This window comes from Felis catus, chromosome D2, assembly GCF_018350175.1.
Source record: "Felis catus isolate Fca126 chromosome D2, F.catus_Fca126_mat1.0, whole genome shotgun sequence".
Lineage (NCBI taxonomy): Eukaryota > Metazoa > Chordata > Mammalia > Carnivora > Felidae > Felis > Felis catus.
Window position 1 is genome coordinate 78,754,871 of NC_058378.1, and position 18,022 is coordinate 78,772,892.

At 45.8% G+C, this 18,022-nt stretch overlaps 1 protein-coding gene across 3 annotated transcripts in view; it reads left to right on the top strand.

The window, feature by feature from the left end:
• Positions 1-77: 77 nt before the first annotated feature.
• The window catches only part of ACADSB (acyl-CoA dehydrogenase short/branched chain), a 37,068-nt gene continuing 19,123 nt past the window's right edge, over positions 78-18,022 (top strand). Inside the window, exon 1 of one of the 3 annotated variants that reach the window (XM_003994477.6) lies at positions 78-234. In XM_003994477.6, coding sequence (XP_003994526.1) covers positions 193-234 — 42 coding nt within the window. In that variant the 5' untranslated portion in view covers positions 78-192. Of the gene's footprint in view, positions 235-11,679; positions 11,961-18,022 lie in introns of those variants that run through there. The other 2 variants (XM_019813952.2, XM_019813953.3) reach the window with 2 other exon arrangements.

Sequence of the window (18,022 nt, forward strand, 5' to 3'; positions counted from 1 at the left end):
AGGCGGAGAGGGAGCTGTATGTCTCTCTTGAGGTTCCGTAGGCACCAGGGGGCGGAGCCAGGGAGGTGTGCTGGGGGTGGGGGCGGGGCCTGACCCCGCCCTCAGGCCCCGCCCCTAAGCGCTGGCCCTGGGCCCGGAGGCGCTGAGAAAGGACTTCGCTGGATTGGCACAGTCGCATCTCCTGCAACACCCATGGAGGGAGCGGCGGTTCGGCTGCTGCGCGGAAGCGCGCTGGTGAGTGCGCTGGTGGCGGTCGCCCTGGGGGTCTGAGACGACCTTGGCCTCGGCGGCGGGGTCTTCTAACGGGACCCAGGAGCCCTCTCCACGTCCCGGGTCCTAGCCTCCTTCTCTCCTCCGGGTCGGTCTCAGACCCTCCACCGAGGGCCGACCTCCCACCAGGCCTCTGGGCGAGCCGGCCTCCGCTTCTGTAAGAAGGGCCGGGAGTAGCAGCTGGTGAAAAGGGGGCTGGGAGATGTTCTCGAAGCTTCTTTGAGGGAGCAGGCATTCTGCCCTGAGTCGGAGTGCCATGACTCCCAGATGTCCTTTGCAAATCTTTGGGCCCTGAGCCTCGGATCCTTAGGGGCAGTTTGCAGAGGTGCCCCCTCTCCGAGGCCAACTTTACCCAATTATTACATTTCACCACCACCCCCAAAAAGATTGTGAAAAATTGTCTCTTTCTGAGCGGTGCGTTTCCCCGTCTTCCCTAACTCAGCCCTGCTCCAGAGTTAGGAAGGGACCTCAGAGTTGGTCAGACTTCGCAACCAGTTAGAGAATTCCCTCAGCCCCTTATCTCATGACCAGGGCCAGAGCATCTCCCATGGGTGAGCTCAGCACTGCTCAGGGGAGCCCATTTCCCTCCGGCTTCCTCAACTTGAACTGAAACCTGCCTCCCAGGAATATCCACCTGTTGTACCTAATTCCGCTCTCTGGACGGATACAAACTGTGGATTCTTTAAAAGATACTGTGTGGGGCTTTTCTCATTACATTAAATGTTTCCATTATTCAGCTTTTCCTTGGGTAGGCTTTCTAGAACCCTCTCACACTTGGATACATTTCTGTTTGTGAGAACACTTCATTAGTGTTCATCTGTAGACCTTGGCTGTAGACCTTTGCATTTGCTCTAAGGAGTTAAAGGCTGTTCAGCTGCCACTTCAGTGCCATGCCCGGAGGCAGAACTCTCCTTGTGTAATTAGAGATAATTAATTTTATTTGACTGTCTTACAGACTTGAGGTATTAAGAAGATTTCTAAAGTCGTCTTAGTGTATTGTTGCAAAGAAATTAAGTCTCTATGGTACTATTTAGTACTATTTTATAATTGTTGTTTAGTAGTTTAGGAAAGACAGTTCCCAGGATTTCACAATTTGACTCTTGTGTTAGAGCCAACACAGTTTTAGACCACACGGGGTGTGGCAGGTGTGTGTTCTTGGTGTTTTATTTGCATCATTTCATTTAATTGTTAAAACTATCTTCCAGGGGCGCCTGGGTGGCGCAGTCGGTTAAGCGTCCGACTTCAGCCAGGTCACGATCTTGCGGTCCGTGAGTTCGAGCCCCGCGTCAGGCTCTGGGCTGATGGCTCGGAGCCTGGAGCCTGTTTCCGATTCTGTGTCTCCCTCTCTCTCTGCCCCTCCCCCGTTCATGCTCTGTCTCTCTCTGTCCCAGAAAATAAATAAATGTTAAAAAAAAAAATTTTTTTTAAAAAACTACCTTCCAGAGTACTAGTTTCATCAATCTTTTGGCTGCAGAGGCTAATGCCGGAATAGATCAAGTGACTTGCTCAGAGTGACTTGCTAGAAAGTAAGTGACAGAGCTGGTGTTCAGATTCTAGCCTGATGGGACACTTGCCCTTCGTGCTCTGCTACCTTCTTCTCTTCCTTAGCCATGCCAGAGATCTCTTTTGTTTGGATTTGATGGTTTATTGTGACTGGTTGTCCTTGTTAGTTTCTGAAACTCTTTTGCATTCATCAGCTAATGTAATTGACGGGATGTTGACTATGTAGCATAGTGGTTGAGAATGTGGGGTTTGCAACCTGATTGCTTGGGTTTGAACACAGGCTCTGTCACTCCCTAGCAGTGTTGGACAGGTTATTGAATCTCTGTGGATCTTAGTTTCTCGATCTGTAATATGGGGAGAATAATGGTACCTATCTATAGGGGGATGTGAGGCACTTAAAATAGTGCCTGGCATAGAGTCAGCTGTCATTAAATGTCAGCTTGTATTGCCATGCGTGAGACATTGGGTAGTATGGCAGATACAATAAAGACCATGAACACTGACCTTTAAGAAGTGTATCTTTTAGTGGGGAAGTTAGAACTATATCCAACTAATCTGCTATGTAGGTGACGTACAAATCCCAAGGGTCCACACTCTGCCTGTGGGCTCAGAGGAGGGAGCGGTATACAGGACCATTAGGGGAGAGACAGCCTCTCTGGGAGCTGGGTTTAGATTTTAGGGGAAAAAGAGAATTGGGGAAGACACAGCAACGAAAGGGCCTGGGGAATTTTAAGGAATTTTGGAGTTTATCTTTTAGGTTGTTGAGGGGTCTTTGAAGGTTTTGAGCTTTGGAGGTACATAGTCAGCTATAATCTAGTTTTATTGCTGTCATAGCAAGTGGTATGGAGAGTAGAGAATTGCAAATTAGGGCTAATTTTGGTCCCTGATATCAAAGACAAATGGAAAGCCAGATTTTAGTGAGAATTTTCTATAGACCAGGGACAGCATCTTACATCTACCACCCTGTACACTGTTCCTATTAAGCAAGTCTTAGTGGCTTCATTTCACAGCTGAGGAACTGGGGGGTGGGAAGGGGAGGACGGTATTCAAGGTGCTGTTGTCACACAACAGTCAGGTCACAGCTTGGGCACTCAGCCATGCCTGCCTTCTCAGAAGGGCTCTCTTATCCCTGCACGTGCGTTAGAACTAACACGTCCATTTTGTTGGGGCAACCTGGTTTGTGGGGAATGGACCTAGTCTACCTGTGGTTCCAAAGCATTTTAGGCACCTTGATGTTTTTCAAGAGATCATTTTAAAAACGTATTTTTGAGGCGATTCCGTGTTCAGTTAATCCTATAAAGGATTTCTAGACTTTCTAGGACTTCTAGAAACAGGCCTTGGAATCCGAGCACCGGAGTTTGAATCCTGCCTACCACCTCTTAGTGTGATGACCTGAACAAAACGAAAAGGATTCATTCTGCTTTAGACTTCAGACTTCTAAAAGTGTGAATTGAACTTCTAACTGGAAGCATTTTGGAAGCTGAGCAGGAAAGGGATCTGGCAACTAGCCAAAAAAAAAAAAATCGGAGCAGAAACTAACAGAAAAATCAGATACAGGTCTGAGCCTTTCGAGTACATTACAGACCATGTGGGGTGAATGCTGAAGACAGGCAAAGTCAAGACGAGAATTAATGTGGGACATCCCTTAGGGGAGGATTTGTGACAAATACACTTTATTCAGAGTAAGAGCAAAAGCACAAGCACAGTTCATGCTGTGTAAAGAAAACAACCCAAAGGGAGCAGAGGCGAGATGGAACTCAGGACCAGCTTATGGAGATGCTGGAATGCACGCTGAGGCAGGGTGTCAACTGGGTCTGTTTAAGGCTAGAGAACTGCCTTAGGTTCGTAGGCTCCCTTCCCTCCTCTTACTATCCACCTGTCCCTGGAGGCATTTTAAGTGTGCGACTCCTGGTCTGGAAGTCGGGTCTCTTGATTCTGGTTTAGCTGTTCTTTCTGCTACCCAGCCTGGTTTCCCTGAGAAGGAGGGAAATTCCCAGTAGCTGATAAGGTGTTGGACCCGAGTTAATTGCACAATTAAACATTTTTAAGTTCATTGATAATCCCACCCTGTAAGATTTTGGAAACAGAGGCCGTTTTGGAAAGAGAACTTGTTGGCCTGGCCAAGGCCATGTAAAGGTGAACAGGTCTCCTTTGTGCTGATTTCCCAGCACTGTGCCCTGTCTCGGTTTATTTCACCCACTCCTGAGACAGTCTCTGTCTATTCTTCTAGAAAGCGGTGGCATTGTTAGGAACCTTTAGATACGGGAGGAGGCGGAGACCGATGGAAGGGAAAGGTTACCTTTTTAGTAGTTCTGGAGAACGCCTGGAACCGAAGCTGCTGTGTTTGGAGAAAGCAAGCAGAGGTTGAAGAGGTTCTGGTGTAGAAGCTTTGGCTCGGAGATAGGAAGGCAAAGAAAGGATCAATTTAAAATCTCGAATGAGATATGTAGTACTTAAGTCAGATCTTAAAATAAATATCCTAGAGTTAGTTGGAATTCTCTAAGAGGTCTGCGTAGAGGAAGACGGGAGTCCTTGAGTTGTTAACAAAGTGGAGAAGAAACATTGCATCATCTGCTGTCCTGAAGAATTGTTTTATGACCATTACTGACACAGTGGCATTAATAAGCCAATCCTCTTATCTCCGCGTCTTCTCACATTTTGCTGTAAAGGAAACTAGCTGTCTTGGAAGGATTCTCCCTCCGCCTACCACAGAGCCTGAGAAAAATGTGGCCAGCTGATTACATAATAGGGCCCTCTCTGTGTTAACTATTGTCCCATAAACCTGCAGAACTGTTTATATACCACGTTGATCCGTCGGCCCCAAAGAGCATCAAAACATCACAAAAATCACCGTTCTTGTTTTGATTAGGTTAATTAACAAGCAGTGAGCATAATTAAACACCTTGGCATTTAACCTTGAGCTCCTATTTATTATTATACGAGACCTTGGCACGGAGGACCTGCCCCTCTTCACTCCTACTTCCTGCTGGAAAACTTCTTAAATTGACATGTTTTAGAAACAGGTACAAATGATAAGAGGTTCAATGTTCAAATGTCTATTCGTTAAATTCTTCTAGATTGTTGACATAATCTTCATAAGCCATGTGAATTTCTGTCATGGTAAAGCTATAACATTTGGTTTCTCTAATTTTAAAGTAATTTGCTTAATTTAATTTGGGGGGGAGGGCACTAGAATTTTTTAAAATGTTATTTTCAGTAGATAATTGTAGGTTCTCATGCAGTTGTTAGAAGTAACACAAAGAGATCCTACATACTCCTTTTTTCTTTTCTTTTTTTTTTTAGAGTGTGTGTGTGCAAGGGGAGGAGGGGCAGAGAGAGAGAGAGAGAGAGAGAGAGAGAGAGAGAGAATCTTAAGCAGGCTCCATGGCCCACCCATCGCAGAGCCCAATGTAGGGCTCGATCTTACAACCTTGAGATCATGACCTGAGCTGAAATCAAGAGTCAGACAGTAACTGACTGAGCCCCCAGGCACCTCCTGCATACTCTTCATCCAATTTGTCCTAGTGGTAACACCTTATAAAAACTACAGTATAGTATCACAACCAAGATGTTAACATTGAGACAATCCATCAAACTTACTCAGATATCTCCAGTTTTACATGTAATTTATATATTTTGTCCTGTGCAGTTTTAATCACGCATATGTTTGGGTATCCACAACCACAGCCAAGCTACGGGACACTTCCATCCTCACGAAGATCCTTTGTGTTACCTTTGTTTAACCACAGGACATCCCTTAAGGCCCTGTAACTTAGTGGTTCTGTTTTCCATCTGTATACTTGTATCATTTCAAGAATGTTAGATAAATGAAATCATCGATTTATAACCTTTGGGATTGGCTTTTTGCATTCAGCATAATAGTCCTGAGATTCGAAACAGGTTATTGCCAAGCTGTTGCCGACATGGAGAGCTTGCTTCTTTTATTGCTGAGCGATATTCCATTTTTCCAGACTGAAAAACTTTTCCTCTGCCCTCTTGGGTTCTGTAGCCAGAGTCTGGAAATTAAACTGACAGAAAACATTAACTCAAGGAAAAGGTTTATTTCGTATGAGTAGGGGAGCCAACAGAAGAACTAGCTGACTCTTTAAAAGGTTAAAGGTTTCATATCTTAGGGAAAAGGAAAGGGGCAGAAACTGATCCTAAGAGAAAAACAAATAGGGTTCTTTTAGGAAAGACAGATGAGTTTTTAGGAGAACAGACAAGAGATAAGAAAGTTGGTGATAATATTTGTCTCTACAAGTACTTTCCATAAAACTCCCCCAAGAGAGGATTTCTGGCACCCTCCTTTCCCCAAAGTTACTGCTTTGAGCCAGATCAGGGAACCTCCAAGAAGACTTTTTCCTGCATTTGTTGAATCTCAGATGTCTTCAGATTAAAACAATCTTTCTGCCAGCTCTGGGGTTCCAAGTGGGTCCCCATGCCATGAGCGGTATACCATTGGGTGCTTAACCAATCATCCAATGGAAGACGTGGTTGTTTCCAGTTGACTATTATGAATAAAGCCGCTGTATACATTGGTGTGCAGGTTTTTGTTTGAACTTAAATGTTCATTTCTTTAAAAAAAATTTTTTTTAAACATTTATTTATTTTTGAGAGACAGAGAGACAGAGTATGAGCAGGGGAGGGGCAGAGAGAGAGGGAGACACCAGAATTCAAAGCAGGCTCCAGGCTCCAAGCCGTCAGCCCAGAGCCCAGCACGGGGCTGGAACTCACAAACCGGGAGATCATGACCTGGGCCGAAGTCCAGGAGCCCACCCAGGTGCCCCCTTAAATGTTCATCTCTTAAGTAAATAGTGAAGAACACAGTTGTGGTAATTGCACGATCGGAAAAAACTTGCTGAACAGGTTTCCAGAGTGGCTGGGTCATTTCACGTTCCTAACAGCAGTGTATGGACATCCAGTTTATCCTCATCCTTACTGTTAGGATGTCCTTGGAACCACAGTAGAGGGGACGGCCATCTTGCCAGTGCAACCCCACGAAAAGCCCCTAGTTGCTTGCCAGAACGAGTTGGAGGTCAACCAATCACCGAGCGACAGCACGACCTGACGCGAAAAAGGCCCACCTGGACCTAAACCCGGAACCGCTGCAGCTTAAAAACCCCACCCCACCACACCTGGGCGAGACTTCCCTGACTCCTCCCTCCCTCTCTCCCTCTCTCCCTCTCTCCCTCTCTCCCTCTCTCCCTCTCCCAGAGTCACGGAACCTCGCCCGAGACCTTAGTTCCCAAATAGAGCCTTTGACTGCTAAAATTTTTTAGCCTCTGACTCCTATCTTTACCCTGCCTTATGCCTGACCCTAACACTTAGCATCAGCTGGTATTGTTGTTACGGTTTTTATTTTAACCATTCTGATTATATCTCACTGTACTGATGTACTTTTAAAATACTTTGTAGTTCCCAGCAGAATCGGAGAGTGGGATATTCTGGTTTGTTGACAGTTAAAAGATCCTTCTTTTAGTATTACACGTGTTTAATTGTATCATAAAATAATCTTATTTTACCCTTTCTTGATCTGTGAAGTTGAGTCAATGCTGTTAGAAAACCTGAGGCAGGGGCGCCCGGGTGGCTCAGTCGGTTAAGCGTCTGACTTCGGCTCAGGTCGTGATCTCGCGGTCCGTGAGTTCGAGCCCCGCGTCGGGCTCTGGGCTGACAGCTCAGAGCCTGGAGCCTGTTTCGGATTCTGTGTCTCCCTCTCTCTCTGCCCCTCCCCCGTTCATGCTCTGTCTCTCTCTGTCTCAAAAATAAATAAACGTTAAAAAAAAATTAAAAAAAGAAAGAAAAGAAAACCAGAGGCTAAAAATGATGTCGCTTAGGTTAAGGGCCGCACAGCAGTAAGCCAAGACTTAATACCTAACTTAACTGCAGTTTTCAACACCCACCCCCCCCACTCCCCCACTCCCCCGCCAGCCAACCAGGAATGTAGCCTTTAACAGGTCAACTTGGAATTTCTTGGTCCGACTAAGAAATTTACTGATAGACCCTTTCAGCTCCCCTTAGGAGGGAGGGCAGCCTTGCCTAAGTACATTCCTTGTTAATAAATTACTTTCTTTTCTTTTTAAATGCTTTCTCTGCTTTTAAAAGCCTTTCTTTTATTTATCCCAGTGGCACTCCCCTTGCTAGATGGGATGCTGCCTAATTCATGAATCATTGAATGAAGCCAGTTAGATCTTTAAATTTACTTGGTTAAATTTTTTTAATGCAAAAAGGACAAGAAAGTTACCATCAAAATCTGCTTACCCAGGGTGAGCACCCTAATTATTTAGTTGTAGAATTACTAAATGATTTTAATGGACTTGTATGTCAAAAAGGACTTAGTGGGTACCTGGCTGGCTCAGTCACTAGAGCATGCCACTTTTTTTTTTTTTTTAATGATCCTTGGTTTGTTTGTTTTGAGAGGGAGAAAGACAGAGCATGAGTAGGGGAGGGGCAGAGAGAGAGGGAGACACAGGATCCAAAGCAGGCTCCAGGCTCTGAGCTGTGAGCACAGACCCTGACGCAGTGACCTGTGGGGGAAGTCGAGAAGTGGGCTGGATGAAGATGGGGCATCGTTCAAAAGCTTTTTTGAACCTTGTTATTGTTCAACACAAAAAAACTGTTTAAAGCCAAACACATTGGGGGCGGACGTGGCAGGGAGAGCAGGGATGCACATTCGTGGATCATTACCATAGACAAGTGAGTGGTTAGGCTTTTGAAAGGTTGCATTAAGAGGAGTTGAGTTTTCACTTTCCAAGTCATGCGTGTTAAACCAGATTCCAGCCCAGGCTACACATGAGAATCATCTGGGGGAGCTTTCTAGAAATACAGAAGCCCAAGTTTCATCTTGAGCCCGTTGAATCAGTCTTCACTGGTATGGCTCTCTCTTTTTTTTGCTATCTCAGGGGCAACTCGACCCTAGTGGAGTTGGTGAATGTTCCCAGAATTGACCAGTTTCTTTAATTACGTGCAACTATATTTGACAGGTTCCTAAGAAAGCCATAAAGTTGTTCTGCAGTATGATTTATCTGAAACCGAACGTAGCATTTTAAAAGCAAGCCTACTTCGAAAATCCAGAGCATACATGGATTACACATCACATACTTTAAAAAGTCATAACATTAACATTTCATCAGTAAATATTTCTAATACACAAGAAAGTGCATATGCCCACAACCCACTTTTCCTATAGTTTTGGAGGTTTGTTTATCTGTTTAAACGTTTATTTTGGGGGTGCCTGGGTGGCTCAGTCGGTTCAGCATCCTTCTTTGGCTCAGGTCATGATATTGCAGTTTGTGAGTTCAAGCCCCTCTCTGTGGTGACAGCTCAGAGCCTGGAGCCTGCTTCAGATTCTGTGTCTCCCTCTCTCTCTGCCCCTCCCCCACTCACGCTCTATGTCTCTCAAAAAATAAACATTAAAAAAAAATTTTTTAATAAATGTCTATCTTTGAGGGGGAAGTATAGGGGCGGGGGGGGGGGGGTGGAGAGGACAGAGGCTCTGAAGCAGGCTCTATGCTGACAGCAGACGGCCCGACACAGGGCTCGAACTCACAAACTGTGAGATCATGACCTGAGCCAAAGTCAGCTGGTTAACCGACTGAGCCGCCCATTTGTTTTTTCAAGAAGTGAAACAAACATTTGACAAAAACGGTGCCATTTCCACCTTCTCCACAGAGGGAACATAATCCTGACGCTGATGTGCATGCTTCTTGTTCATGTTTTTAAAACTTTTACTGCATCCGTGTGTTTCCATGAGAATATATACTATCATTTGGTGTGTTTTTAGAGTATACATAAATGCTATCATCCCAAACAAATCCTTTTTGCAAATTGCTTTTTTAACTCACTATGATATTTCCAAGATTTATCCATGTTGCTATATGTAGCTCCCTAGTTCATTTTAACTGCTGTAAGCTATCCCATTGAATTATAGAGGAGGAGAAAATATTTTTCACTCTACCCTTATAGGTTCTTGGCTGAGATCCCTGTGTAATAAAAGACAGGTTAACAGGGAAAGACAAGCAAAGAAACAAACAAATTTAATAACTTGGATACCTTCTGTATAAATGGGAGACACCCAGGGAGACTGAGTAACCCTGAAATGGCCCAAGCCACCATCACTTTAAATACTGTTACCAGCTAAATACAAAAGTGGGAGGGAGGGACGTGCAGTTGTGGGAGGTTGCCAGAAAAAGCACCAGTAAACAAGAGTGGGGCAGTTATGCAGATTTAAGCCCTCCCCTTTTCCCTGCATAAGTTTCTAGGGACTTAGTCATCCCACTCTTCCTGGTACAGAGAGGAAGACACCCTTTCACTTGAAGATCTCCCTTTTAATGTAGCCAAACGTCTCGTACAGAAGGGTTTTGTCTACTCAGTTTTGAGACATTCTCTTACGTCTGCTATTTCTGAAAAAGAGCCAGCTCAGGGGGGCGCCTGGGTGGCTCAGCCGGTTGGGTGTCTGACTTCGGCTCAGGTCGTGATCTAGGGGTCTGTGAGTTGGAGCCCCGCCTCGGACTCTGTGCTGACAGCTTGCTCAGAGCCTGGATCCTGCTTCGGAATCTGTGTTTCCTCTCTCTCTGCCCCTCCCCTGTTCGTGCTCTCTCTCTCTCTCTCTGTTTCTCAATCATAAGTACACATTGAAAAAAAAATAGCAAGCTCAAGATCATCCTTAGGTCAGAGAGGCATATTTTGTGATGGCAAATTCTTTTCCACTTCAGAATCAGTACCCCACAGCTTATGCATTCCTTTGTTGACAGATAATTGGATGTTTAATTCTTCACCTTTATAACTGTCACTGCGTTGCTTGCAAGCTTATCATCGTGTGTGTGAGCCAACAGGGAATTGCTGGGCCTTAATGTGTGTCTTGATCTTTATTGTGATTTCTTATACCTGTTTTTACACTCGACCTACAGAGTTTAAGAGTTTCTTCGCACCCTTCCCCCTACTTTGTTAAAGAAAAATTATTCATGACCCTTGTTAAAGATGATGAAGAAGACTTTATCCAAGAAGGGACTACCGCAGGGGTGCCTGGGTGGCTCAGTGGGTTAAGCATTTGACTTCAGCTCTGGTCATGATCTCACAGTTTCCTGAATTCAGGCCCTGCCTCAAGCTGTCTGCTGTCAGCACAGAGCCCGCTTTGGATCCTGTCTCCCTCTCTCTCTTCCTCTCTCCGACTTTGTCTCTCTCTCAACAATAAATAAAAACATTAAGAAATAATTTCAGAATAAAAAAGAGCCTACATTGGATTTTGCGGTAGGGAGGGGAGATCAAGCCCAGTTCCAAATACAGCAAGGACAAGTAGAGTGGGAGTCAGCAGATGCAAAATCACTAAGAAACATTACAGGCAAGTGGGATTCTTTTGTGGGGGGCAAGGGGGCAGACCACCCAAGGTGGGCCACTTTGGCATGAACGTTAGTGTGAGTTAAAAGCAACCAAAACCTGGCGGGTTCAGGTAAAGCTCTATACTTCCCCCTTACCTGCCTGCTTATACCAAGAAGAAAGCTATTAACGGAGATTCCTCTTTACCTAAGAAACTCACCTGCATGATTGGGTGACCTCCAGACATCTTTCCCCTTCCTGCTTATGGCCTTGTCCCTTCTATACGCTCAGATGTCTACCCCGTCCTTAGCTCATAAAAGCATCACGTCGCCTGACTGTCTTTGGAATTTCCAGGTCTGTGTGGATTCAATTGGACTTTCTCCTGTTAATCCTTCCCATCTCAGTTTGATTCTTAGTCCAGCTAGAAGGACCGTGAAGGTTAGAAGAAATGCTCCCTCCCTGACACTTGGTAGAGTCACACTCGCCAGCGAGGATTCTTGCTGGAGGCATGCTGTAGTGATCAGATACCGAGGGTGGGTGTTTTCACTAAACTGACCCGGCAGGATTCTTGCTAAAACTGGACTCGGCAGACCAAGGACAGCGCCCAAGGTCAGGGCCTAGTTGGAATGGACTCAGAAGAGCTGACTCATGTTTGGTTAAGGAGAGAGCCTTTGTCAGATTTCCCCAACAAAGTGAGAGAGAAGCTAAAACAGGAGACTGAGGAAAAACTGACCAGAAGGAACGGGAAGACAATGAGAGGGGAGCATTTGGAAGGAGGAGGGTGTGCTCCCCTGAACCGAATCTGCTGACAGCAAGTAAATTGAAGCCTGGGGAGCATAGAGATGTTGGTGGAGGCCCTCCAGGGAGAGGTGCCGGTGAGCGGTGGGGGCACTGAGGAGGCAAGGGCAAGTAGGCAGTGCTCCGGCGGTGTCTGGCTGTGTAGGGGAAGGGGGTGGGGGTGGGGGATGGTACTCCAGGTGGATTCGAGCAGGGAGAAATGGAAAAATGTGAGAAGACAAACGTGATGGCTAAGGATCCCGTGAAGGTGGGGAGGGGTGGGATCCAGAGAGAGGTAGGGGGACGGGCCTTTCTTAAGAGGAGGGACAGCATTTACATTGTAAGAGGAAGAAAGGACAGGAGGGGTGGCCCATGCAGGGCCCCGAGTGGATTGGGTGGTGGGAAGTTGAGGTGTTTACTGTTTGCTGGCATTAATTTTTCTGGTAGAAGGTGAGATCGTTGGCTGACGGTGAGGGGCAGAGCTTGTGCCTGTCGGGGGGGGGGGGCGGGGGGGGGAGGGTGGTGGTGGTGAGAGAATGTCATCATTTCAGAGAATGGGAAAGGGCCTAAGTGGAGGTAGATGACTATGAATTTAGTTTTGGATGAGGCCACACGTGTGTCTGTGTCCTCTGTGCCCTGGATGCCGGTGCAGAGAGGTAGCCCACAGGAGCCATTCATTCTTGGCTCGAGTTGCGATGGGAAGTGCAGTGCAGTAGATTGGGGAAGAAGTGGATGACGAGAAGTGGGGATTTTGGGGGTGATGCAACCACTGTATGACGAGCGGCAGGGGTGAGCGCAGAGCTCTGTGCATCTGGCCAAACCCAGTGAACTGTATACTACAAAAAGTACATTTTACCAGGGGCACCTGGGTGGCTCAGTTGGTTAAGCGTTCGACTTTGGCTCAGGTCCTGATCTCGCAGTCTAGGAGTTTGAGCCCTACATCGAGCTCAGAGCCTGGGGCCTGCTTCAGATTCTGTGTCTCCCTCTCTGCCCCTCCCCTGCTCACACTCTGTCTCTCAAAAATGAATAAATGTTTGGGGAGCCTGGGTGGCGCAGTCGGTTAAGCGTCCAACTTCAGCCAGGTCACGATCTCGCGGTCCGTGAGTTCGAGCCCCACGTCAGGCTCTGGGCTGATGGCTCAGAGCCCGGAGCCTGTTTCCGATTTTGTGTCTCCCTCTCTCTCTGCCCCTCCCCCGTTCATGCTCTGTCTCTCTCTGTCCCAAAAATAAATAAACGTTGAAAAAAAAAATGAATAAATGTTAGAAAAAAAATTTTTAAGTACATTTTACCTTATGTATAAAAGAAAAATTGAACCGGGCTCCTGGGAGACTCAGCCGGTTGAATGTCCGACTCTTGATATCAGCTCAGGTCATGCTCCCAGGCTCGTGGGATCGAGCCCCCTGTTGGGCTCCGCACTGAACATGTTGCCTGCTTAAGATTCTCCCTCTCTGCCCTCTCTTTCTCTCCCTCCCCCCAAATAAAAAATAAAGTAAAATTGAACTGGGTATAAGGGGAAGATGGAATGTTGCTGTGGCAAATGAATCTAACGATATTACAAGTTGTGATACTGAGGTTTATAATAAACACATGCCGGCTCTTCCTTCAGGGTTCCTGGCTCATAGCTCCCCAAACCCTGGGAATTTCCTAGGCAAGAAGAGCAAAGAGCATCTTTCGTGAAAATAATTGGGATCCTGTTTGCAATTCCTGAAATAGTTTGAGAGCCTTAAAGGTGAAATGGGTGCCTTGTTACTCATACTGGACCCCCTTCCACAGCACTTGAGTTTCTGTCAATGAGATGACTTCTAGACTGCAGCAAAGGATGGGGGCTGGGTTCCCCGGGAGCCACTCTCGTGATGAGATGGTTGGGCCTCTCAGTTTCACACCCCCCACCCCCTCCACCAGGCTCCTGGGAGGGAAGAGGGGCTGGAGGTTGAGTTAGTGGCCAATGGCCAGTGATTGAATCAATCTGGTCTACATAATGAAGCTTCCATACAAACCCACTGGAACAGGGCTCAGAGAGCTTTCCGGTCCATGAGCACAGGGAGGTGCTAGGAGACGGGTGCCCAGAGTAGAGAACACAGAAAGGTGTGCCCTTTCCCCACACCGTGCCCTGTGCATCTCTCTGTGTGGCTGCTCGGGAGTTATGTTCTTTGATAATAAATCAGTAATCCAGTAAGAAAAATGTTCCTCTGAGTTCTCTGAGCTGCTCTAGAAACCTTAATGAACCCAAGGTACCAGGAACCTGCAATCTGTAGCCAGTGAGTCTGAAGCACAGGGGATGGCCCGGGCTTGCCAACTGCTGTGTGACGTGGGACAGGAGCCATCTTGTGGGACTTGAGCCCTTGACCTGTGGGGCCTGGCACCCTCTCTGGGTTGGGAGAATTGCTTATTTGTGTGGGGAACACCCCCACGTGTTGGAGTTGGTCCCAGAATTATTACAGGACAGTCGCATCACCCCACACAGGGGGCGGGGAAGAAAGAAGCCACAGAAACCATGTTTCGATTGCCAAAGACAAAAAGGCCTGTGCGCGAGCACAGATTTGTGTCTCGCAGTGGTCTGGGTTAGCAGTTCTGAAACTGTTGTAAACGTGTACTAGGTTTAAGCAAGTAAATCATCCTAGATCTCGAGAGCCAAGTTTCTCACTGTCGGAAAGAAGTTACCACTAAGAAAAGAAAACTGGAATGTGAATTCCGTGGTGCTGGAATGGAATCCAAGCAGGAAAGGGCATGTCTTTTTGCACACATGTGGGAAAAAGAGCTGGGGGCACATTTGGTGGGAACCTCTTAATATAGACATTTAAGGTGCAAAGCCCTCCAACGTTGCACTGGAACACTTCCTCGGGAAGAGCATAAGCTGGGCTTCACAGGTTCGCAAACTTCTCTCATGTGTCCTCCTTTTTACCTTTCATGAATTGTAAAAGCCCGTAGAACTGAAGCACTCTAAAAATGTTGGGAACGATATTTCATTATGCTGGAACACGATGGATATGTTCCATATATAACAGATGTAATGGATTTAGAAAAAAAAAAAAAAACCTACCAGAACATTCCACAGTCAAGGGTTCTTCACCTTTTTGTGTGCCATAGATGAAAGGTACACAGCACTGTAGTGAAATTTAACAGACCTTTTCTCAAAATGTTTTAAAATACATAAAATATACAAGACACAAAGGAAGCCAGTTATGAGAAAAGTTATAAAGATATTTTTAATTGTGATATAGTAATACGTATTTCTTTCAACGTTTTTTTTTTTTTGTTTTGTTTTGTTTTTTTTTAATTTATTTTTGGGACAGAGAGAGACAGAGCATGAACGGGGGATGGGCAGAGAGAGAGGGAGACACAGAATCGGAAACAGGCTTCAGGCTGAGCCATCAGCCCAGAGCCCGACGCGGGGCTCGAACTCACGGACCGCGAGATCATGACCTGGCTGAAGTCGGACGCTTAACCGACTGCGCCACCCAGGCGCCCCAGTAATACGTATTTCTTAAGATCTGGCAGCAGCTCTGTAGTTTTGAAGTAGTAAGGAACATCAAGATATTTGCACCAATTTATTCGATACGAAAATATGTGTAATTTCTTTTGGTGACAGAGCCACAGATAACTTGTAACTTGTTGCCTCCGTTTCATAACTGAAGGAAACGCTTTATTTCCGTTAGAGGTTAGTGAGATAAAGATATAATTTCCCCCATGCAAGTTCATGGACTTTATTGTTCCGTCCACAGGAGTCTACAGACCCCAGGTCTGATCATCAGTACTTCTAAGGGCAACAGAACTCTGGTCAGCCGAGTAGGAAACAGATCAGACTCATGTTACAGAAAGTATTTGGCAAGGCATAAATAACTATTATTCCATTCAAGAAGCAATTGCTGCCCTGTACAAAAAAATGTGATGATGTGGTACAATGGGTTATAACTGTGGAAAATCATTTTGATGGAGTGGACACCAAAGCCGCACAGGCTGAGGTCAACACTGAAGGGCAGGGGACAGTCGAAAATCATCATCGAAACCTTGGGCTGTGCAGTTTAAAGGCGAGGCAAGGAAATGTCTCCTTTATTAAAGAGTGTCATATTAAAAGGAACTTTTTTTTTCTGCCAAAAAGGAGAGGTAATAACGTTCAATGCTTTGGTTCCTAAGGGATTCCAATCCCTTAGCACACAGCCACTATATTTTATTATCGCATCTTCCTGCGTTTGTATGCCTACTTTGTAAAGGACCTTAGGCTCTGTTGTCTCGTGAATCTAAAATAATTGCTATGTGTCGAACACTTTGTCGGTAGCAATTTTGAGACTAAAGCGGGTCACGGTTATGTCAGCAGGAAAAAATAGGTATTATTGTCATACCTGCTGGCTTCTTAAGTTTCTCAGTGGTGGGCTTTCTGTTCAACTCCAGTACAAAGGTGATACATTGACTCAGAGACACAAAGAACTCTGTAGGGGGTCTGGTGAAGTAAATAATCTCTTCCAGAAAGAAGAGATGTGGGCAATGTGTTGGGGTTTTAAAATGTAACAGGCGAGTTTCATGATCATTTGGTGGAGGAGATTAGTCAGCTCATTCATTCATTCCAGCATCTCTGGACAGTCCCATTACAGGACTCACCCCCCCTCCCCGCCGCCCGCCCAACCACTGAGCAAAACATACCCTTCCACCTCCATAATTCCATTCCTTCTCCCAGCCCGTCCCTGGTGCCTGCTGTCACCGATCACGCTCTCTCCCGCTCCTACTTAGCACTCTGCTGCCCTCCTCAAGCCCCTGTGCACCTCCCTTTCTCAACCCCCCTCTCCTTACCCGTGATTCTTCATCTGTGTCATCAGGAAGAAGACACCACCTCATGTATCCCCCTTCCTTCTTTCTAGCCCAAAGTTTTCCTCTCCCACCTGTGTCTTTTAACAGGAAGAAAACGTTCCGCGCAACTTCGCCCTAAACTATCTGCCTCCTGATTCTGAAAACAAAACAAATGAACTACAAAACTGAACCACATTTTTCTTCCATCTGGCCAACCTGTGTTTCCCCCCTGAATCTAGAGCAGAGCACATCTGTACTTGGGCACATAATTGCAAAGATTGACCCGTATGTGGGAAAGGTTAACAGTGGTTTCAAACACAGTGATTCTTGCTCCTTTTCTCTCACTCACTCTCCCGTTTTTACTACCCTTCTTTTTAATCCTGCAAAACTTGACTTTTTTGTTTTTTGGGTTTTTTTTTGGCCTGTTCCATGAGCCATATCATGCTATCATGCTCTCCCTTATGCCCTACACTCTCAGGCAATTGGCAGGTGCTCAGAAAGTTCATTTTTAAATCTCATTGAGTAAAAGGAACACACTAATTCTTTTTTTAAAGCAGCTTAATTGAAGTATAACTTACATACCATAACATTCACTCCTTTAAAGTGTGTAGAGCAACGGGGTGCCTGGCTGGCGCAGTTGGAAGAGCATCTGATGCTGGATCTCGAGGTCATGGGTTCGAACCCCACGTTGGGTATAGAGATTACTAAAAAATAATAAACTTTAAAAAAAATAGGAAAAATAAAGTGTACAACGCAATGACTATCAGTAAATTTACAGTTACAGAATCATCACCACAATCCATCACCCCCCAGAAGATCATTGTGCCCTTTCTTATTTTGTTTTTTAAGTAGACTCTACACCCAGCTTGAACTCATGACCCTGAGATAAAGAGTCACGCGCTCTACCAGGTAAACCAGCCAGGAGCCCATCATTGTGCCCTTTGTAACCACTGCTCCTTCTCACTCCCCAGCCCTAGGCAGCCACTGCTCTACTTTCTGTCTCTGTGGATTTGCCTTTTCTGGAAATTTCATGTAGATAGAATCATACGATCTGTGATCTTTTGTGGCTGGCTTCTTTCACTTAGCATGTTTTTACGTTCAGGAAAAGACTGATACCTTATCTGTTTCCCTTGCAATAGAATTCTACAAAATAAAATTGGAAAGGGATGGCAAGTATTTAAAATTAGAGGACTTCTTTTTTGTACAAAATTGGAGCAAATCCATTGTTTAAGCAGAACTGGCACGTTTGAAGGATTTGGGCCACTGCGGCAGGGAGATACACGAATGGCAAGAAAAGCCAGTCTTGCGGGTTAACTCTGTTACTACTGCCACAACTACCTCTGGTAGGACCCCCACTGCTGTGTTCTTAGGGGCCCGA